The sequence below is a fragment of the Venustampulla echinocandica genome (assembly GCF_003357145.1).
Source record: "Venustampulla echinocandica strain BP 5553 chromosome Unknown scaffold_1, whole genome shotgun sequence".
Taxonomy (NCBI): Eukaryota; Fungi; Ascomycota; class Leotiomycetes; order Helotiales; family Pleuroascaceae; genus Venustampulla; species Venustampulla echinocandica.
This window is the reverse complement of record NW_022474206.1, coordinates 3,491,197-3,513,312: the sequence shown is the minus strand read 5'-3', so window position 1 is coordinate 3,513,312 and position 22,116 is coordinate 3,491,197. Positions and strand designations below refer to the sequence as shown.

Below are 22,116 nucleotides of genomic sequence, written 5' to 3'. Positions count from 1 at the left end.
TCAGCGAAATTGAAACGATTTATGATTTTACAACCTGAACACCTGCAATTCCATGCTATATTTTCGCTTCCCGTTCCTCTTACGCCTGACGATGTGCCTCCCAATGGTATATTCATCAACGTTTAGCCTTTTTCCTGTCTGGTCCTTCCTCCTCTTCATCGTCACTAGCATTCGCATATTGCGTTACAGGCTGCGTATCTTTCCAAGCATTTGTGAAAAGCGGATCCTTCTTAGCAAGTTCGGCATACTTCAGCAATGCCTCTCGCGGATCCTCGTCTCGCATACTGCTGAGTGGGATGCTCTCATTGATATGCTGTTCATCCGGTTGGCTCTTCATGAATGGCGTGACCAATGGCACTTGGGGTCGACGTGGATCCCGCGATTTGCCAGAGGCTGTCAGCCCGACTGTTGGATGTCGAGCGGCAAATGAGTTCGCGTTCGTGTTGCTAAGTACGCCGCCTGGAGTGACAATGCTGTCGCCCGAAATGCCACCGGATTGATCTGTAGTGAAGTTGGGGTCGTCATCCACGTGTCGTTTCTTGGGTGCCCGAGACATCACGTCGACGGCGCCTCGGGAGGAGGTATTAGGGCTGTAGAGGATGTGGACTTCGGAGTTCGTAGAGCCTGTCACGATTTGGTTGAGTTTTGGGTGCCACTGCACTGTGATGAGGGCGGATCCGGGAGTGACAGGAGTGACAAGTTCGGGTTGGAGGTTGCCGGGATTCAGGATGTGCAAATGACCGGATGATGACCCCGTCAGGATATTGGATGAGTTAGGAGAATATTTAATGTTGGACATAGAGTAATGGTCGGAAGTTGACGGATGGGCAACGGTTACCACAGGAGTCTTGAATTTTCGCGTATCCCAGAGCTTGATCAGATCATCGCCACCTCTCGTGACCACCATTCTGCCATCTGAGCTGATGTCGATACCGCCGGTCCAGGTATTCGGTTTATGAGCCTCTCTGATTTCAGCCGCGGGTCGTGCATAAGGTCCATCCCCACTCCACATAACAAGACTTCCATCCAGAGCTGCAGCAACGAGCACATTGTTGCCACCTTGGAGCGGGCTTCCCCATACCACAGCTGTCATCCTTGTCCTTCCAGCTGCTCCTGCCGCCCTCGACTTATGGACAATGACTTCTTTCTGGCTTCGTTTGAAGTTTACATCCCAAATTCGTAATGTACTATCCGTCCCAGCTGTAACACATAAATTTTTATTCACCGGGTTCCATGTGCCGGTGGTGACCTCCGAAATATGCCCTTTGGTGTTGTTCATATCCCTCAAATACATATCGCCCTTCACAAACTCTGTAAGAACATCACCATCTCTGCTCATAATCTTTGCTTGAGGATGCGCCGATATGCATAGAAATGACCCTGGCGATAATGTGTTGAATTCCACATGGTTGATAGGATGTGTCTCTGAGTTTGCCGAGATCTTTGATGCACTGGGGTCCACGCTTTTGAATGCTCGCAGGGTCGTAGGTGTCATCGAAGCAAAATCATGTAGTTTTAATGTACAATCAGTCGAGCCAGTGACCAGCCTTGAACCTGCTGGATCGAGAGTTGTGCTAGTCACTGCCCGTTCGTGGGTTTTGAGGACTAGTTCGTGGGAGGTTGGAAACTCGTCGTCGTCAGACTCGCCGGAGTCTTCTGAATCGTCCTCGTCGGACCCATAATCCTTTGATGCTGGCTCTTGTTGAGCCCGGGTTCGTTCGTCTTCGTCTCTGACCCTTTCTTCTGCTTTTGCATCTTTCACAGCTGGAGCTTTCTCGACTTGTCTTTTCGTCCGACCAATTTGCGCCGCGACATCTGCCTCCTTTGACCTTTTCCCAAAGGACTGCGGCAAGAATGCCCGCATAGGATCATCCTGTGCCAATTCAGGAACCTCCACTTCGAAATCTTCCCCGTCGCTCATTTTGTCGTAGAGTTGAGTTGTTGGTGAGCTGAAAGGGCGTCGAGATTTGGAGGCGGCGGAAACCTTAGGTGAGCCTTGTCCCCTGTCAGTCCGCGGCTGGCAAATGACGACGGCCTGCATCTGCAACCCGCCCGCGCCGACTTCGTTCTTACGATCACCGACAACGACGACGACGACGACCATAGCGACAAGCATAACCCGCAGAGCGGAATCGATCGGCACTACATCCTAATGTTTATGAAGGAATTGGCTGCGCTCCCCAACGCTCCTGGAGTTTTCCGTTGAGGGTAATGCGTGGGGTGAATTTCGAAGCCTCATCTATCAACGTCCGCTACCATGTATATCTCGACCTTGACCCGGGATTGTGCAACCAATCTCCACCCTTCCGACGCATATCATTTCCACAGATCCGAGCCTCTATGGGGTCTCAGCAGCGTCATCCTCTTCGATGATGGTAACTCGCAGCTCCAACGGTGGTCGTCGATTATTGGAATCGTTACGGCAATCGTCGGGAATATCCTCATTTCCTTTGCGCTAAACATACAACGATATGCGCACATACGGCTGCACAAAGAGCGGTTGCAGCAGAAGGAACTTGCAAGAAATGCAGCAAAACGCGCTCAAAGTGGATATGGAGCCACCAATGCAAATGGAGGTCAGGATACAGAGGACCATGAGCGCTACCACGAGGGAAGTGACGAGGATGATCCTCTGCGGAAATCTTTCCATTCAACGAACTCGCAATCCACGACCGACTCGAGCCATCATTCGGCGCAAGCTAAAACCTATCTCAAGTCGCCATATTGGTGGGGAGGAATCATCTTGATGACGATCGGGGAGACAGGAAATTTTCTAGCTTATGGCTTTGCTCCGGCTTCAATCGTATCCCCCCTAGGTGTTGTCGCTTTGATATCGAACTGCGTCATTGCGCCTATAATGCTGAAAGAGCGCTTTCGACTACGAGATTTCTGGGGCGTCCTCGTTGCAGTTGCAGGCGCAGTTACGGTTGTGCTCAGTGCGAAACACCAGGAGAAGAAATTTGGACCGCATGAAGTTTGGGGTGCTATTACAACCCTTGAATTCGAAATTTATATGGCTATTACCGTATCCATGATTGCCGTGTTGGTGTGGGCAAGCCCGAGGTACGGTAACAAAACCATCCTCATAGACCTGGGGCTTGTCGGGTTGTTCGGTAAGCATTAAATCCCTCATTTGTAATTTATCATTTAGAAATTAATGGTATCAGGCGGATACACTGCCCTATCAACCAAAGGTGTTGCATCCATGCTTTCCTCAACGCTGTGGAGAGCCTTAACGACACCAGTCACATATGCACTGTTAGCTGTTCTAATTGGCACAGCAGTAATGCAGGTCCGCTACGTGAACAAATCCCTGCAGCGATTCGATTCTACCCAGGTCATTCCAGTTCAATTTGTCATGTTTACATTATCAGTTATTATTGGAAGCGCTGTTTTATACAGAGACTTCGAGAAAACAACACCCCAGAGAGCGGTGAAATTTTTTGGGGGGTGCCTCCTCACCTTTTTCGGTGTTTTCCTTATCACTAGCGGTAGGCCGCCACATGATGACATGGGCGATGAGGATCAGGAAGTGGAGGGAGAGGAAGAGAGAATTGGGCTTGGAGACCAGGAGGCTGCTGGTGGGGAGACAGCACGTCCCCACACAGATTACAGCTTCGATCCCTGGCGGACTAGCAAGACGGTTGTTCGGAGTGAGGATGGTACATGTGAGGATGCTGCTGGGCCGAGAAGATCTTCTCGCGTGAGCTTCGCAGCACCTTCTTCGCGACCACGGACTCCCAGAATGTATTCGGATTCCTCTCAGCAATCTACCCGGGTGTCTTACTCTATACCTCCGTCGGAATCTAATGAACCGGAACAGGCACCCCTCCTCAGGAATCCTTGGGGAAGTTCAGCTGAAGACCTCCTGGATGTGAGGCGACCTGGCATGCCTAGCTCATCCCAGTCGGCTAGGCCACTTCTGGAAGCGCAACCAACCTCAACGGATGTACAGACTGACTCGACTTTATTGGGATCTCATGCTCTACCACTTGCGGACCGACCAGTTACTCCAGTTGCAAGGCATTCCATATCGCGGATGATACCAGGGCCTTTTATTTCTCCACTTTCTGGAGGATTGAGCGTGGTCGTTGCAGACACATTACGGCGCAGTGTTGACGTATCCCGCTCGAAGGGCATGAAGCGATCACAATTAGCACTTCAGCGGTCAAAGTCTGGATCGCAGCGACTATCGTATACAAGCAACGGGACCCATGACGAATTAGGCGATTCGTCATCGAAATATGGTGACGCCACAGAAGATACTAGTAGATCATTTGGAAATGATGCTGGGAATTGGTCACCTATAACGAGGACTCGCAGTTTGAGTAATACCTTGGGAGATCTACTTCGGGGTAAGCGGTACATAGCTAGCTCTCGAGACGAAGGGGGAAATGAAGAGGCTGGTCCTAGTGGGTCGTAATGTAATTCTTTTGACATAACATATTTTACCTCTACATAGCCCTCGGCGTATGGGGCGGATATCATTATTTATACAAACCTCAATAACTATGCATCTCAACATATGCGTGCATCTTCAAGTTTTTATGTTGTTTATGCTTTTGAAGTTTAATATGTGAGCGCTGGTGGTGGCGGTTGTTTGTTTCTAAGTGTGATTAAGAGAAACCTGCCTATCTTAGGCTTGGAGTGTTAGCAGGTCTAACCTCCTTTGCTCATATATCAGGCAATGCTTTAAGTCATGCATGAATCTGAGTTGTCTATGGACCACAGAAACGTATATCACAAGGGAATTAGCGTCTTGTTATGGTACTGAGAGTATGCAGCAGCGCCTGATGGTCCTTGGGAATAGCTACAATTTATAAAAAGTCGGCCGCTAAATATACTTTGACATAACTAAGGTGCACTGCGTAGGGTGCAGTATTCAAGCTTGCTAGGCAACTTCGCATTTCCGGACAACATCTTCAAAGCGATATAAGGGCATGGGTCCTGATAACTTAGTGGTTAATTAGTTAATGTATCTATTTAAGGGACTAGGGAAATTCCGCATGTCCTCAAGAGGTTCTGAATGGGGTACTTGGTTTACTTGCTCTTTCCTGCCTTGGCAAGACGCGGCGGCCCGATTCTGCCAAAGGCCACCCAATACTCCATTATGTTTTCTCTATGGCAGTAAAAGTTTACAATCGGGAAGATTTAGAGCTTTTAGTCTCTTTGTGAAGTTTAGAAACTTGTACTTCATAAGGTTGCTCTGCTACTTTAAGTCTTTTTAGTACCCCCTATTTGCTTACGAATCAGGGGAGTATGTATCATATCTCTATGTGCAAAGTACCACTACACAAGTTAAACCAATTCCCTTAATCACTGAAAATGAAGGTAGCCTAAACTGTGATGTAAATGACCCATTCATATTAGTATACGAGAGCTGGAAAATGAAGTATCTCAAGCCGGCAAAATATAGACAAAAAATGCAGTGCAATAAGCGAGGCACGGTTTGAGATATGTTTAGGAGCATATGCATTGATTAGTGAATGGCTGTGTGAATGGTTGCACTGAGATGACATCATTGTAGTAACAATATAGCACAGGTAGCTAGTGAATACATCGTAGCAATGCTAGGTGCAATCACGCAGCGAGAGTTCGCGTCTATTTAAGGCGGTATATTCTCCACTATACAACCCCTTCTCTCTTCCATAAACTTCCACACCCTATAGCAACTTTGCAACATCATTTTGCTTTGCGATAGAAGTATAACAGGCACTATCACCCACAATCACCCGCAATCACGTCGCATCACAAGACAAATGAGCTATATAGCTGTGATGTCTGTCCAACCAACTACCAGCGGAGCGACGAATATCCCATCTGGATACGACCCTCGTTCTGACGTCCTGTATCACTTTGTACGTATATCCGTATAGATCGATCTCATTCACTTTGTGGAAAGCACAAACTAACTTTCTCATGCAGTATGCCTACCACTACTTCGCTGTACCAGACACAGCTCTCGACCTCATCAACCTCACTGATGCCGATATGCACTTGTAAGTCATCCAGTAGTCCGGATTTTGCCTAAAAGCTAACACATGCTCCTCAGCTACAACGTGGTCGCGGACGTGGTTCGAGGCAGCAACACCCATTACAAGCTTGCCGCATACCTCAAAACCCATCACCACTCTGTCTCTTGCCTTCGGCCCCACTCAGACACGTCCACTGCACCCAAGGCTGGTCGCACCGATGATAAGACCTTCAGAAACGAGTTCATTTCGCACGTAAAATCGTACAACGAGACTATGGAGCCACGCAACCGCTTCTACATTATCGGCCTTACTCCAGATGACATGAGCTACTTGACCACCCTTCACCAAGACGGAGATGAGGATCCTCATGCCATTCGCACAGCAACTGATGCCTGTTGCGATGTAGACACCCCTTATATCTCCCGTCGGAGCTTTGAAGATGAGGGAACTGTTGATGGAACTATGGAGGATGCCGTGATGAAGTGCTTGGTTGATTCTGGCGACAGGCTTAGGATCCATGCAACCATCGAGGGAAAGCTGGGAAGGTTGACAGTTTCTGGTGTGGGTAAGGCTAATGAGGGCAAGGCTGATGAGCACTGAATTTGTGGCTCAAGACACCTATTCACTTGCAACCTCTTTTGGCGCGGTGGGATTCTTCTTTGCGTTTCACGTTTAAGTTCGAGCTCAGGTTAAGGTTGGGGCTGACCCACGTGGACACCTTCATGCAGACTGGTCGCTAGTTAATTAATCGGGGCATAAGCCTGACTCTTCACCCCAAAAGTTTAGCTTCCACATATCTTAAATAATGCAAGTTTGAAACCCAGGCATACCAAAAGCTATACCTTTTTTTCGAGGTATTCAAAGTATTCAATCAGTAACAATGGCCTGGTCCAAGGGATCGAGTGAGAAAGTGATTCTCCTACATACCAAGTAGTAACATGGAGTAGCAATTCATCAGCACTCACTTCCTACAATCTGTGAACCTTTACATAATATAACTGACATGGTCTAGGGAAACTATATCCTATCAATATTTAGAGAACGTAAGACTATCCCATAGAAATGACCATCTAACAGCGTTGGAAGACTTCTTGAATACTATAGCACCATATTCAAATAACTCAATGCTCTTAGTACGAACTCACTCGGCGTGGCGCTAAGTACATCGACTACATAATATCTTATAAAAACAAGACATGTGTTGCAACTTAGACGCACCCTACACAACCCTGCAAAAAGATATTGAATTGCTAGTTACAGGTTTTGTAATGTTTAGGAGAGATCAAAACCTCAGCGTTGGTTGAGAAGCTATGGAAAGGATATTTAAGAGAATGAAGGATAAGGTGGGGAGTTGGGGAAGGAATGGGCCAGACCAGAACGTGAGAGTTCAAGAGAGGGCGAAGGTTTAAATAAGACAGCCTGGCAGAAGGATCAGTGATGGACGATAAAATTGAGAGAGCGGATCAGCAGACAAGTAAATAGGAACATGTACGCTTTTCGGAGATAGATCTACTTGGCGAAGCGTTCAGAATTCAGGTAGTGGTGCGCCGTTATGTTCTAGGTTAAGGAGCAAGTGTTTGAAAGAAAACACTTTGTTGAATAGAGAAAAGGACAGTAACCCCAGTTCTTTTCAACCTAAGGTTTCCCATAACAAAAATTATGTGACAAAGAGTGTAGTACTTCTAAAGTGATTCGTTATGAAAAAGTGAGGTATATCTTGGAACATCAAATTCATCTTCCCCTCCCTTGTATAGAGCTAAACCTCGGGACAACATTTTGATAACCTTGCAAGCACAACATGAATAGCTACTAGAAAAGTCTCTCTAAAGGGCCCAAAAAGATACGTTTTCGAACTAAGCCAACCCGAGGCTGGCCAGTCCTCAGTCATAACGCTAAAGGTGCTCGGACTGGAGGACCTCCAATATCTTACAAGTCGTTATCGCTCAAGCAGGCAAAACTCTCACTGCTTTATAAAATATGTGCTATAGCTTGGATTAAGATGGATCAAGAGGTTAATCTTAGCTCGAAATTAGTTGTTGGTTGAGGGATCCTTGGGGTGGTGAAGTACTGATGGAGAGGTTGCGGAACAGCTAGGTGTCAATGCTGAAGTATTCGTCACCGTGAGGCGTGCAATGATGTTGTTACAGGAGATTATGAGAGTCCAATATCAGAATAATAGGCTGCTGCAATAAACCCCATATTAGTTACTACTAAGGAGCATACAAAGAGTTTGCACTTACAAGCTCAAACCACTTGTCACAGTAGATATAACAAATTTGCTTGGGTGATCCGGTTTTGCTCTAATAATAAAAGCTAGGCGTCCGGTACAGAGATAATTGTTGCCGTAACTAGAGGAGGGTATCCAATTGATAGGAGGCCACACCAGCGCTAATAGTATGTAATTAAGTGACGAACAACTGGGGAGTTTCCAAGATATTCAAATAACATAACTAGTAGTGCAGGGTCCCGTGTGCTCCGCAAGCTCATCAGTGGTTGGAAATATATGTAGAGGTGTAAGAACAAAGCCTACATGTTCAAGGGTCCTCACGCTCAAGAGGCCCTCATGTCTAAGAGGCCTCTACGTTCACGGGCTGAGCAATTGGTCGTAAGAATTGTGAATTAACCCGTCAAACCTGCCTAACCGGTTCGCCGTCGCCCACTGGGGATAAACTACAACTGTTACTATCACCCGATGAGAATAATCTTCTATTGTGAGCTCCCAATAAATTCGACGACAGCATTTCAACCTCATCTCTTCAGTCAGAAACCAACAATATAGAAAAGAGACGGCAACGAAGCAATTTCCTTCACGCCTTCCTGGCCCACAATACCTGAACGGCATCCCTTCAGGTTAGTAACAAGGCGAGCAACATACGGAAATCACATACATCCAATTCTACACTCTCGGCTCGAGGCCATATCAACCTGCCACTTGATTTGCTTGCTTGATAGCGGGAATAGCATCGAAAGGACATCAATATGGAGACCGGTAGCACTGCCCCCAACTCGGTGGCAGATGCCGACCCACAAAGGAATGGTGCGAACACCTCTGGAAGTATCGTTGGCGAAGTTGGAGGTGAACAGGAAGAAAGGGAGCCTCCTGGAGCGCCCCCTGGAGCGCCCCGTATGCGTTTTCGCTCTCTTAGACGGAGGCTCATCTACCCAGAAAGGGCTACGCCAGAGCTCTCCGAAGCGGCAGAACCAGGGGAAGAAAATCCCGTGTTGGTCTCCGATCTGCCAATCTTTCCAGGAGCTGAACCCATATCCCAAACCGATCTTCGAGTCGAAAATGGTTCCATCAATCCCTTAGCGGAAGCGAACACTGCGGACGATAACAGTGGATCTAACACCGGCCCCGAACAACCTCAACATGGCTTCGAGATTCAATCAGGCACACCAAGCGCTGGGAGAGAAGCCATCCCTTCTAATTATCTTTCGCATGGCCAACCACCATCACAACCCGGTATTGCAGAGGCAAGCACTGGTGCTCCCCCTTCACGAGGATCGAATAGATCGGCGCGGCTCTTGTACAGGACTGGCCCAGTGTACAGGCCTGGCCCAGCTAGAAGAGTCCTGATTATTGCCATACCACAATCCGCCGTGCCCCAACCGATGCGAGCAACGTTCCACGGAGGAGCAGAGCCTACCGCAACGGAAGTGCGCAATGTGGGTCAAGGCAGGCGAAGAGAGATATATAACTTTTCTTCGGAGCGACGACAGGAGCTGATGGGGCAGATGATGAGCGACATAGCGCGGTACGATAATGCCAGAGATACAGCTTTCATGCGCGAATATAGGCAGTAACTGGGTACTCAGGACATCCAATCATAGTAAAGGAAATACAAATTACCGCGAGGGATGTGAACGATCGATCTGTCGTCGAGAAGCTTACAGAGGAGGACTTCAACAACGATAAGAACATTTGCCTTGTTTACGACTTCGAGCAGGAACCCTACGGAGGGCTTCCTTGGTTATATCTGGAACCATAGTGATAGGGTAGGCAGGCTATGCTTGAGTTCTGCGTTTAAAGGTTATGCTTAGGTAGGTACTAACCAGGGATTAAGCAACAGCTTGCTGACCAGTCGAATAACTAGTCAGCACATATGGACTGATCGTGTACGATTGATTGAAATGACAAGGTCTACAAAGCCCGACCTAGGAGAAATGAGAGGAGCAGCAAAGGTGTATGAACAATCGAGAATCCTGTATGATCATTCACAAATGCGGAAACTATACCACAATTTTACAATACCATTGACCCTCTATACCAAAGTGTTAAGCATAAGAATTGTGCAGTGCTAGTCTGCTCTTCATTAAGGTTGGGATTATGGCAGTGATATCTAGAAATCAAGGGAAAGATTCGGTGGGGAGAATGGTCGTTCCTTGGAGGGCCCGGTTTTTGCTGCAACACTTGGCAAGAGGCCTCACGGAAGCATTTAAGTGGCCTTGCACTACTCCGTGAATGACTAGTCGATCGTCTGAGACAACGAGCTTGCACTAGAAGAAGAAAATACAGCATTTTCCCTGATTCGAGAGTGTGTGGACCGCCTCTCATCGGAATTCGATGTTGTTCAACGAAGGGCATCCCCTCAAAATTCCTCACGCTGATATTTCACAGTTGAATCCAATCAAAGCGGCATTTCTCAGAAGTGAGTGATCAATGCGCCATACACACTTGGACGGTGGTCTCAAAGATGAATTCAAAAGGTAAAATTTGAACCACAAAATGTCTGAGTTAGAATCAAAGCCATCACGCGTTGAGCTTTCAACGATCACCAGGGATGGCTAGGGTTGATTACTTCTTATTCCATAAAAGATAGGACTAGAACGCCAAACTCCCAGCTCCAGAGTTCAATGCAAGACCTTCCAAAGCAATCCCAATGTTCTCCCAACTTCAGTCCGCTCTAGGGTCCAATCCAGTGACGGAAGGCTATATGTCATGTACAATGTCATTCCTTGGAGCGTCACGCCTTCTTGCTCTTTTCCTCGATATCCTTCAGCAGGCCAACCAAATCTGCCTCATTCCCTTCCATTTCAAGCCCCCGTCCAACCCACTCCTTGGCCTCCTCTAAACGTCCCATTTCCATCAAACACCGTCCCTTTCTCCACCATGCCTTTGCATTGCCCACTTTCTTGGCCTCCACACTTGACTCCGCATCCACGGAACCCTCAACCCAGTTCGACATTGCCATATGCGCCTGCGCTCTATTTGCGTACAGACCAGCCACCTCGTCTCTCACCAGCCCACTAGGTTCCCACGCTGGCCGAGTAAGTGCCATTTGTAGCCCTAGGTCATAGAATCTAATGGCTTCGGGGTGTCTGCCTTTGCGGAATTCGTTGTTCCCTGATTCTCGCAGCTTAGTGATATTTGCGGAGCGTTTTGGGTTGACGGGAATCGGGGGAGGTGGGACGGGCGAATCAAGGGTCAGTAAGGAGCGGTGGATGTTGTTTAGGGTCGCCAGTTCTTCTTGAAGGGCTCGGGAGCCGCTGGTAGATGTGATAGCTTTGGATTGCGGATCCATTTTAAGCGGGAGTAACGTAAAGGTTTCGGTGTCCTCCATGGCGAATGCTCTCTGTGTGTAATATCTCGGATTGAGGGGTGTTGTGTGGAATTTGGTATTGTTCGAATGGAAAATGTCTTTGAAGGTTGTTGTCCAAGTTGTCGTACAGCACAATTTCCGTCTAGAGGACAGCGAGGCTGAAAGTCGGCGACGCACGTGATTGATATCGGTTGAACTTCGGTTCTTTGCTCTCGTCCTTTCTCCGCCTCAACTACGCAACGTCATCTTACTGTGACATATGGAGACATCTCTTAGCCTTCATTGCTTCACCCAACATCATTCGTTATCTCAGCGCAAGTTACCTGATGGCACGGCAAAGGCTGTGCTGGGGGCACGCTCTTGCGATTGGTATATCTCGTGGCGAGCAATTACTGAGATCATCCCATACTCCTCCGGATGACTATGATCTTCAGACCAGCACCAGAAGCATGTGAAGGCTTGCCCAAGCAGGTGACATGCTGAGTCATTCAGAGCGGATATATTATCGTGATGTGCTCTTATTTAGAAGTCTTAGTTCTATTCTCATTCATCTCATTGATTTGATACCCTATAGTACAACAGGACCAGGCATTTCTTCAAAACGCGAGCCAAATAAATCACAACTCTCAGCGCCATCGTTGCAACAATCTCGTCCCTGTTACCCTAAACTCCGGCACCATCCCCTCCAGTGCCTCGTTTCTCAATATATTAACCAAGGGGAGGCCGAACATCATCGCCACCGAAACCACCTCCAGCGCGACGCAGGCCTAGGTAAAGACTCACTCGATAAAAATGTGTGGCGGTGTACTCCACGTTATCTGGTGGGAAGTCTACGATCTCTGGGACGGCTTCCTGCTAGGTCTCGGACGATTCTTGTATAAGATGGGTCTATAGCTGGGTCTGACGCACCACAAAATGCCACGCTAGATACAACCCCTCCAACATGACGAGGAAGCCATGAGGCATCCATAACCAACTCCACTCAAACAGGCTCAGGGACTCCCGAACTTCGATAGTTTGGGAAAATCCGAACCAGACATGCAGAGCCATGGCCGATACTAATCGGCAGACATCCTCAACAGCAAACTAGCGCCGCTCGGACTACACCGTGGCTGCCTGATCCACGAATTTTAAATATGTGTACACTTGGCATATGCTGTCAGCTATTTCTTGGGCGTGGGTCAAAGGGTTTAGGGAGGACTTGTCATTCCGATACTCCGTATTCCCATATTCAGAGTGAACTATTATCATGTCGACGATGTGGACTATGGCTACGTGCTTAATAAGCTTTTGCAATTTCCGTCGTTTGGTTATTGCCTTATGAATGTTATATTTGAGTCATACAATCATCCCAAATTATGATATATCGCATTGTAGCGTAAGACCGATATACTCGAGTGGGCAAGACTATTCGTGTTCCGGTCCTTATTTCCGGCTTTGTGGCGCTGCCATTACCAAACTTAGTTATTCTCCGATTGGCAACAAGGCGCGCATTCTAGAAAAACCAAGAATGGCAGATGACTTTTGTTGCACGTCGCAAAATACTGCACGTTTTTCGTCCTTGCGCCAAGAGCCTCCTGGCCAATTGTTGATGTTGAACTGGTTCTCAGCACGTGGATATCGCGTGGTATCCCGCCAACGCCCACATTATAAACAGAAGGGTGGCTCTTACGGATTATAAAGGATTTCGTAAGAGCTACTCAGACCACTAGGACTTTTACACATTTGGGAGTCTCTTTGGGGTTCAAAAATGAAACCAGGGTAAGGCGATTGGGGGGTTTTAGAGGTCTCAGGAAGGCATAAGCAGCAAGCCTGCATCCAGTAATTGTTGATGATATGCATGCAAGGTAACTGACTTTGAGTCCTCTGTAGCTTTACTTTCGGTGGTAGTAATTTGTGCTATATGTTCTTGTGTACGTATCCCACTCTACAGTAAATATGAAGTGCGAAGTCCGGGAATAGGGTTTGACTTTGCATAGTATTATTCAACAGGTATTCCTGGACATGGTAACCAAATATACATTTAGCTTTTGACGAGGTGAAGCGGCTTTTATGTCATAACCTAGAACCATACTTAAAGAATGGGGGGTTTGCAACGAACGTGTTTTTGACCCTTATATATTTCCATAGGCCTGTAATTACAGCACAAAAGGCGACCACCAGGCTTGGTGGTTCAGGTCAAATTGCTGGGCCGAGATAGAAGTAAAGACGACTACGACAAAACGACAAGAGACTAGGCATTCGACACTGGGCTCAACTCTTTTGCTTTTGCTATTGAAGTGATATTTATAATCCCTAATAGTTTCTTTTTCCCTTTTTTGAAATATTTAGATTAGAGCGCACTGCTTTTATAAGTGTTGATATTTTTTTCTCGGATTTCTTTTACGTCTTCGAGAATAGACGAGGTTGTCGTTTTGAAGGTGAACAACCTTAGTGGCAGGCTCGACTTGTGTATGGCTAGGGGAAGGAGCTTTCTCATTCCCCAGGAACCATATTCCACTTCTCGATTGGTATTTCTGCAACCTCTTGGGAATCCCGCAAATCCTTTCTTGAACTTTGGGCACCCCGGCCTTGATGCGGTGCCTCAAGTTTCCCAACACTCTAATCGCAGCACGTTTCTTCGATAAACACAAATATAAACCTATACCGTACTGCTCATGCTTGTGGCAACTGGAGGATGAAAATATCCACCATGGAGATACCCTGATCTTACGTAGCAATATTTGCAGCAGTGTAAGGCAAAATTTATGTTCCAAAATCATAACTGGAGCCTCTAGCGTTTCCCCTCTCTGAAAATTATCTAATACAGCCCTCGTCAACAAACTCGCAGTTTCTTTCTTGCTTGCGCCAATTCCAGCTTATATCAATCACCTCATGCGTATTTCAGCGCATCGGTAATAATGCCTGTCAATCCAATGCACTCCTCTTCTCTAAATCGTCGACAGACAAGCTGCACCGCAATTGGGGCGCCAGCGTACTCCTTGGGAGAATCTATATATGGTGGGTATATATCAGCATCAAAAGTCAGCCAGATGAATGAGAAGAAAGACTTACACATAGCTTGAATCTCGGCATCCCTAGCACTAGCAGGTTTGAATTCTTTATCGATGGGATCGAGTTCAGGATCGACAGCTGAATGAACGGGGATGACCATGGCTGGATAATCTATCAGATTAAAGAGGCTTGTATAGATGGTATGTCTATACAATTCATATGTCAGCCAGAGGTCAGAGGCATCAGGGCTGATGCGCTAGAGTAATATTAAACAATGCCAACAAAATACAACCTACTTCGGCCACTTCCCATGCTTATGCGCGACATGCGCACAAGGGGGTAGAATCAACCCGTCAATTGGTTGCCCTATGCTTGAAAGCTTCGCTGTAGCATTCCAGGCTTTGAGCCATGCATCTTGAACTCTATTTTTTTCCACGTTCAACTGCCAGCTCTCATATACGCTGATGGGCAGGTCGCTTTCACCAGTGACCATCATAGGGTGACGGGGCTCTCCTGATGGAGCGAGGGTGCGTCTGAGATCTTCGCCACCGTCAGAAGAGAATATTCCCATAACGACCTTTTCCGCTTCTTGGCTATCAAAAGGGGGTTCGAAGTCGACGACTATAGTTACAACTTGTCAGAATTATTCCTGCAGGAAATACCAAAATTCAATACCTTCATATCCAGCTTTGGCAAGAGCAGAAACGGTCATCTCGATAGCTCTTCGTACAGGTGGCCAAGGCATAACATACTTATCCCACCTCATAATTCCGTAAACCGGCTTTCTTGGTGTGCCATCTGCATTCCTCAAGTGATGCAGGCTTGCCATTTCTTGTCTCCATGGTATCTCAGGGGTTCTAGAGTCGAGCAACCATGGCTTGGCATCTAAGACTGCTTTTACGAATGCGTAGACCCCGGACAGAGAGTTTGAAATGGGACCGAGTGTGGGGGCAACGCCTTCAAAACCGAGTAGAGAGTTTCGTGCTCCAGCATATGGGAGGCGATTGGAGGTTGGGCGAAGACCATAGAGGCCGTTGTATGCCGCTAGGAGCGAAGCTGTGAGTGGGAATACGGGTGTGAATTTTAGATGATGTATTACCTGGGACGCGAACGGAACCGCCTAAAATGAGAAGAATGGGTTAGTTTCAGAAGTTCGGCATTAGAGTAGCAGGGAAAACGAACCAAGATCAGTGCCAACACCGATTGCACTTCCATGCCTAGGTTCGAATTCAGCACCTTTTTTGTATTAACCTCAATTACTGAGGCTTACATTGATACCACAACGCCCTCTCCGCCGCTTGAACCTAATGAAACATCGTCACGTCAGCAAATACGCCGTTGTTATAATGGTGAACACAACTAACCGCCACAAGTCAAAGTTCTATTAAATGGATTGTCGGACCTTCCATAAACATAATTATCCGCCTCGGGGAACTGCGTAGATCACAAGTCAGTTCGGGGCAGCATAGCATTGACAACAGCAAATATATCCTGGACGTACCATCAGCGATTGCGAGACGTTTATCCTGAACGGAAGACTTGGTAAGTTGTCAGCGGACTGGCATAACAAGTGCCTTGCATAGAACATCTTACATAGCCCCGGCATCCTGGAGAATGTCGACGAGGACTGCGTTTTCCTCGGAAATGTGTCCAATCCAGGAAACAGTCCCCATATTGCATTCTACATAAAATTAAACTACGTTAGAGATTATTAGGCGCTTAATAAATATGTAGACTTGCTCACCTGTGCCTTTGATTTGAAATTGGTCCTTTAAAGATATGGGCAAGCCGAAGAGGGCACCAGTTGGCTTGCCAGTTTTTGCAAAGACATTATCGAGTTCCTTCGCTCTATGAAGAGCTTGGGTAAAGAATATCTCAGTCAGGCAGTTTGTAAGCTGTGGAAACTCATATTCAGCTCATCGTCTACATTGATTTATTCTCAAGAGGGCATACCTGGTGAGCAATTGCCGCTGCTTTGCAAAACGCCGTGGTGACAGCCAAACAAGTAATATTTCCGCCCGCTAATTCGCTCAACAGCTCACTGGTATCTTTGCACACAATTTCAAGCTCTTCCTTACTAAGTATTCCGCATTCCGCAGTGAAATTAATTACTTGGACTTGTTCCTTGCTGGGGAGCTTGTCTTCGGGAATTCGCCATTCGACAGGAATAAGTTCTAAAGGAGAATCAGCATAAGTGCAACATCAGAGGCTAGTGCGCGCTCATTACGAAGCTGTTCAAAATTCTTCTTCTGGATTGCCTCTGCGAAGTCAGCCGCCGTTTTGACTGATTTTCCCGGCATTTTTGTTGTTCCTACACAAACAGTTCAAGTACAATGAAGACTCGCAAGTCACTTCAGAAATATTTTAAATAAACAGGAGAAATTAGCAAGACATTGGCGATGTTTGTGTTAAGATTCGACACAAGAAGTGCAATCCAGGGTGGCTTGGGTGTTCTGCGGTAGTCTCTGTATAAATATAACTCCCTAAACAACGTTCCATAACTTCTACCTCCACTCTTCGTGGGGAAACCATTACCCGCTGGCCTTGGTACATCAGAAAAGCAACACGGGCCATGACTTGAGGGGCGGAGAAACCTTCCGATGCCCTTTCGGCGTTATCTGATGCCGAACAGCCGGAGGGCTTGAGTGTTTCCTGCCATTCACTTGGTCCTCGGGCGAGAGCTCCGTCTTGGAGACAGCCATAGCGTTTCGACTTCAGCCTTGTCTAAGCCCCACGGTCGATGCTTGGTAAGTAGGCCATTGAAGTGGTTCGCTCACAGAAACCAAGTGCCCCACAACCCCTTATTTCCCCTAAGTGGGGTGAGGTTTAAGCGAGACTGACTTGTTACGTCCAGTGTTACCCAACATGAATCCTAACCGAAGTCGGACGAAATATGTTCTAGCCAGGAAAGACTGCTTTAGGCGTGTTAGGTGCATATACTATGAATTTCTTGTTTATAATTGAAGAGCACTATAGAGAGGTGTAGGAATCAATGAAAAAATTCGGCTGCTCTACGTCGGTATTCCTCAAATATCAAAGAATATAAGAAATAAAGGAAGTCATCAGGGTCTTGAGAGGCGATCACTTGTAGGCCTACTTATCTAGTCTTTGACATGAGGATAACCCAGCTACAAATATATGCTGGGCAAGGTCAAGGGGTACTGCCACAGCAGACCCATCCACGTTGGCAGTGTGGCTGTGGTTCATATATATCCATACTGCGACAACACCTATCATTAAGTACCAAAACCAATGAAAGAGGAATCAGAAAATAAAAATTGTCATGTAAAATTCACCAAAAGACTGTAAGTAAGAAACCGTACTCTCACATCTCGCGAGGCTTGGATCATAGGATTAAAAGAATCGCTAGATTATGGCAGCTTATGGCTTAACATATCAGCGCATATGGAGCTAGCCTGGTCCTGTTGTGGTCGGCCGGCCGCGATCAGCCTGCTTTGCAGTAAGTGGTAGTTGTCTGCAACATAGACTGATGCCATAGGGTTCCGAATTAGATCAAAATGTGTCACCTAGAAGCCTGTCTTTCGCCCCAATCAACCCAGCGCCTTATAACAGCATCTACCGCCTTGACGCCTTCCCTGCTGGCATCCACCTCGAACCATTCTCGATGCTCTCTCCCACAAGCGCCACATTTACCGCTGTTTTGTGCTCGCTTTGCATTCAACTCGATATGAATCAATCTCTCCACCTTATGGGCATTAGGGACCTTTCTCGGTGTCCGTGGCGTCTCGTTCCCATCCGGCATCGTTGTTGGATGGTAAGGGTAGTAACGTATGAGGGACAAATTATATCCACATTGCCGCGTCCATTGATTGAGACGCCGTTGTACGTTTTGAGCTCTCCCAATCTTCAGAAGCATCGTTTTCCTATTTTGTGTATTCGGGGTAGTCGACGAAAAGGTATTTAGGACGTCGGAGGTTCGTCTATGGCCATGACTAGGCCGTGCGGGAGGGGCGAGCAAGGAGGATGCAGTTTCGGAAGGGGGATCTGCTGGGAGGGATTCCAGGGTAAGCCAGAACATATATATGAAGCCTTCGTCATCGTTTTCTGAGACTGGTTTGGCTAATTCGACGAGTAATAATGCTGTGGTTTGTGGTGGAGTGGCTGCTGGGATGAGAGAGAGGAACTCTCCCGTTTGGGAAGAAGGATCGCGGTCTATCAATGGCCTGTTGAATTTCTCTTTCGTCGGTATACTAGAACGATTGTGCGTAGATATGGTAACAGTCGTGTCCCCGCCTGGTTTGTGGATTGGTCTTGGTGCCTTTCTGCTTTCGTCTACCTCCCCAATACAACAGAGAAGCACCAAATTACTCCTCGGCTTCCGCTTGGGCCTTTGCATATCTGGGGGTTTTCGCTTTTCCGAAATCTGGGGAGGATTGGTGCCATCATTCGTAGCTTTCTTATTGTGGAAGCCAGAGGATGAGCTGCGCTGATGGCGTCTACGCGCTTTCCTCTGCTCAACCTCAAGCAGACCCAATCGATCAACCAATGTGTCTACACTTGTTCGTTCTCGAATCGTGCCGTCGCGGCGTTGTGGTGAGGCTGAAGGGGAAGTGTGGGCTGCTGCTTGATCTTGATGTTGCCAACAGAAGCCTTCTGGGTTTAGTACTCCTGGTGAACTTGGTCCTGGAGAAGATTGAGGACTCTTGGAGATTGCTCTTCGACATGACCGGCCGTTCGACGTAAGGCCTCTGCAGGTCACTGCTGGGTTCTTGGAATCGGACCTGGAGAGGAGGGACTCTGGAGTATGTGGAATAAAAGGCATCGTTTTTACCCTTGTAGATAGAAACTAAACAGGTAGGAAATTATGTACAAACCCGAAATATAACGAGACGAGATGCTGCAGCATACCTACGTAGTATATCTGTTATGTGTAGCCTTGGAACGTGGCAGTACGAAAGTAGTGAGTTTCTGAATTCATCTCGACCAGTGGTTCATTGGAGAAGATGCGATAACAAGAAGGCTGGTGTTGTGGCTGGGGACCGAAGCTTGGCGCGAGGCGGAATTCGTTTAGCGAGCCCCTGACCCCTAATTTTGGGACTCCCAGTTTCCGCTCTTGGATGTCGGAATTGATCTTCTTGTGGTAAAAGGCCAACAACCCTGGAGTGTTCAGTCTTTCCATAAATTCTTAGGTAGTTAGCTCTGTCGAAGGATGGCCGCGAGTCCTTTCACTCCTTCCACTGGCTACTGTTGTACTTTAACGTAAAAAGTACATTGATAGACAGGTAAACAAAACCCCCAATTTCTACTCTTAAACTAGCTTGTCCATTGATAGATTTCTCTAGGTATGAACTGATTTGTTAAAACTTGCCATCCAATTGCTGGCTTATACGATGAGCCACACCTATTCACGTGCTATATTGCTTCATGGCGGCGTTGGTTCCATGCATCGACCAGTGCTGATTATGGTGGTGGCGGGATATAGACCTTTACGTGGGCATATTGCACCCATCTTTCCGTCTCTCATCTCAAAACTTTGACTTAAAGGGCTAGAACTTAAAATTCCCCATCTACAAAGCTCCCCGGCATTCCTTTAAATAATTTCAAATAGCTCAAAACACGGATCCGGGCCATAACCCCTGTGGTTGAGAAAGGGGGTACTCGCAATCTTGTAAACTAGATAACGTATGCCAACAATGCAAGCTCTGATTACACTCCTGATGCAGATTCTCACCTGATGACAAAATGGGCAGCGCTCTAGCTAGTTTCACTAAACTTTGCAGATATAATGAAAGAAATAATGAAGATATACCACCATGTTTCGAATTTGGAGCCATTTGCTAATATTGAGAGAGCGGCCGGTAGCCTTATGGTTTGTATCCAACGCAGCATCTTCCAAAATGCATGAGAAATGAAGTCAGTAGTTGAGGTGTGGTAGAAAGAGAGCCGTGCCATTACGAGTAGGTGTCATGAAAGCAAACATGAGGAGTGCCTCAGAATCGCAACAAATCTAACCTGTAGTTTTTAGAGCATTTGATAATAGTGTAAATAGACAAAGCACCGCAAATAAAAGAAAGCTGCCAGTAGCAGTCTCAGGTTATATTTTAGTAAATAGAGAAGTGGGGTCTCGACAGTTTGCCTACCTACAGCCGAAAGCTTCTTAATTATTATGCACCATAGCAAAAGGCAGCAGTTGTTTTAAGAAACCGTAGTATAAATACGCAGTCAGTAAATGAGGGGTATAATGGCCTCCTTTATGTAATGATCTCCCGTTTTATACTCGAACCTCTGTTCCCAGCCACCGAAGTAAGGTGCCAATGTATGAACGCCGTAACCGTCAGACCGCTCTCAATCCCCTTCATTATTCATGTTCCGTAGCTGGCAAATTTCTTGGTATCTCTCCGATCCCCGGGGGTTCAGCCTACGCTGCAGCTTCCGCAGTAACAGGGAATTCCTTCGGCCAGCACTTCTCCTTTGTCCAGACTTTCTGATCGTGAGTCTCGGCATGAACTTGCAGCTGCTTCAAATTCGTATTGACAATTTCTTTCCGGCAATTAGCGCACTATATTGCGCAACACCGTATTATTTAGCCCTGCATCTCTATTATGGGTATAGGTACTTCGTATGTCTTCTGGTTTAGACTAGGCGTTTTGTCTGGTGAAAGTGAAGGACTTGAAAGGGGCACAAGGCATGGATTTGGACCTACGAGAGAGGTCGGCTTCGCGGCTTTCACAGGAAGACCGTTGGCCTTGACTGGTGCGCGCGTTCCTGCTGCTTCAGCTTTGCGATGCTCGCGTTGGACCTTGAATGGGATTATCAGCACTTCCTCAACTAACTGGTCATGGAAGAGTTGCAAGGGATAAAATACCTTCATTTTCTTGGAGACAGGCATAGCTGCGATTGCGATGTCGATCTTTTGGGTGGATAGATTCGAGTGGAGTTTGTATAGCGGAGCGATAAGGCGACAAAGGATGTGCAGGTTCGAAGTCTCGAATTCGCTTTGAAATTCTCATGAACGCCACGACCCACTTTAAGTCGCATCGCGGGGTGGCCAGATCACGTGAATCCCCCCNCCCCCCCCCCCTTTTCTTTCCAGCTCGCCTCGGAATTTCGTTTTCGAGTTCAAAGACATTTCAACACTACTAAGTCACTAGCCTATAGGCCTCATCAAGGTAGAAACATGTTATATAATAAATTATTTGTTGCCATTTCACCACATAATCTCTCGGGGCTCATTATACCCGACCGACGATTCATGAGTCTACCGTAGATGTGACTCTTGTCAAACCTCTACCTGGCTACAGCAAGCAGCTTATGCGCTTTGCTTTGCCCGTTGCTACCTTGTTCAGGTAGCGATAAAGTGACTGCTCCTGACGTACACAATCACATAACAGTAGGTATCTTTTTGCTCTTCGGAGTCTTATCACCTCCGAACCCCCTGTCAGAAATTACCAGGGTAAAGGAGCTCAAGATATCTTCCACCACCGAAGGCTACAACAAATCTTAGAATAAGGCGGACAGTTTTGATTTCCAATCCTCATTGTGGACTTGCTTCGGACTATACTCTTGAAAGATGACTGAACGTTGTCTTTGCCTTGAACACACAGTACGCTTCCCGCAGTACAGGTTTGGCACCTTTGAATGGGCAT

The 22,116-nt window shown here is 47.0% G+C and overlaps 8 protein-coding genes across 8 annotated transcripts; 3 read left to right on the top strand and 5 right to left on the bottom strand.

The window, feature by feature from the left end:
- Window positions 1–115: 115 nt before the first annotated feature.
- On the bottom strand, window positions 116–2,104 carry BP5553_03690 (uncharacterized protein; the record flags this gene model as incomplete). Its single annotated transcript, XM_032012313.1, has 1 exon — window positions 116–2,104. One exon carries the CDS (start codon window positions 2,102–2,104, stop codon window positions 116–118), a length of 1,989 nt encoding a protein of 662 aa, XP_031872006.1.
- Window positions 2,105–2,257: 153 nt separating this feature from the next.
- Window positions 2,258–4,423, top strand: BP5553_03689 (Multidrug resistance efflux transporter EmrE; the record flags this gene model as incomplete). The annotated part of the gene is made up of 2 exons (XM_032012312.1): window positions 2,258–3,113; window positions 3,168–4,423. 2 exons carry the CDS (start codon window positions 2,258–2,260, stop codon window positions 4,421–4,423), a joined length of 2,112 nt encoding a protein of 703 aa, XP_031872005.1.
- Window positions 4,424–5,777: 1,354 nt separating this feature from the next.
- Window positions 5,778–6,575, top strand: BP5553_03688 (uncharacterized protein; the record flags this gene model as incomplete). Its single annotated transcript, XM_032012311.1, has 3 exons — window positions 5,778–5,858; window positions 5,926–5,999; window positions 6,053–6,575. 3 exons carry the CDS (start codon window positions 5,778–5,780, stop codon window positions 6,573–6,575), a joined length of 678 nt encoding a protein of 225 aa, XP_031872004.1.
- A 2,379-nt stretch (window positions 6,576–8,954) lies between these two features.
- On the top strand, window positions 8,955–9,779 carry BP5553_03687 (uncharacterized protein; the record flags this gene model as incomplete). The annotated part of the gene is made up of 1 exon (XM_032012310.1): window positions 8,955–9,779. One exon carries the CDS (start codon window positions 8,955–8,957, stop codon window positions 9,777–9,779), a length of 825 nt encoding a protein of 274 aa, XP_031872003.1.
- Window positions 9,780–10,939: 1,160 nt separating this feature from the next.
- BP5553_03686 (TPR-like protein) lies at window positions 10,940–11,536 on the bottom strand (the record flags this gene model as incomplete). The annotated part of the gene is made up of 1 exon (XM_032012309.1): window positions 10,940–11,536. The coding sequence occupies one exon, from the start codon at window positions 11,534–11,536 to the stop codon at window positions 10,940–10,942; it is 597 nt and encodes a 198-aa protein (XP_031872002.1).
- Window positions 11,537–14,387: 2,851 nt separating this feature from the next.
- BP5553_03685 (Amidase) lies at window positions 14,388–16,809 on the bottom strand (the record flags this gene model as incomplete). Its single annotated transcript, XM_032012308.1, has 13 exons — window positions 14,388–14,506; window positions 14,570–14,715; window positions 14,806–15,130; window positions 15,185–15,553; window positions 15,609–15,629; window positions 15,692–15,726; window positions 15,780–15,813; window positions 15,874–15,943; window positions 16,011–16,047; window positions 16,103–16,190; window positions 16,254–16,404; window positions 16,463–16,683; window positions 16,737–16,809. The coding sequence occupies 13 exons, from the start codon at window positions 16,807–16,809 to the stop codon at window positions 14,388–14,390; spliced, it is 1,689 nt and encodes a 562-aa protein (XP_031872001.1).
- A 1,223-nt stretch (window positions 16,810–18,032) lies between these two features.
- On the bottom strand, window positions 18,033–19,292 carry BP5553_03684 (Uncharacterized protein; the record flags this gene model as incomplete). Its single annotated transcript, XM_032012307.1, has 1 exon — window positions 18,033–19,292. One exon carries the CDS (start codon window positions 19,290–19,292, stop codon window positions 18,033–18,035), a length of 1,260 nt encoding a protein of 419 aa, XP_031872000.1.
- A 1,596-nt stretch (window positions 19,293–20,888) lies between these two features.
- Window positions 20,889–21,359, bottom strand: BP5553_03683 (Uncharacterized protein; the record flags this gene model as incomplete). Its single annotated transcript, XM_032012306.1, has 3 exons — window positions 20,889–21,029; window positions 21,174–21,269; window positions 21,336–21,359. The coding sequence occupies 3 exons, from the start codon at window positions 21,357–21,359 to the stop codon at window positions 20,889–20,891; spliced, it is 261 nt and encodes an 86-aa protein (XP_031871999.1).
- Window positions 21,360–22,116: the final 757 nt, after the last annotated feature.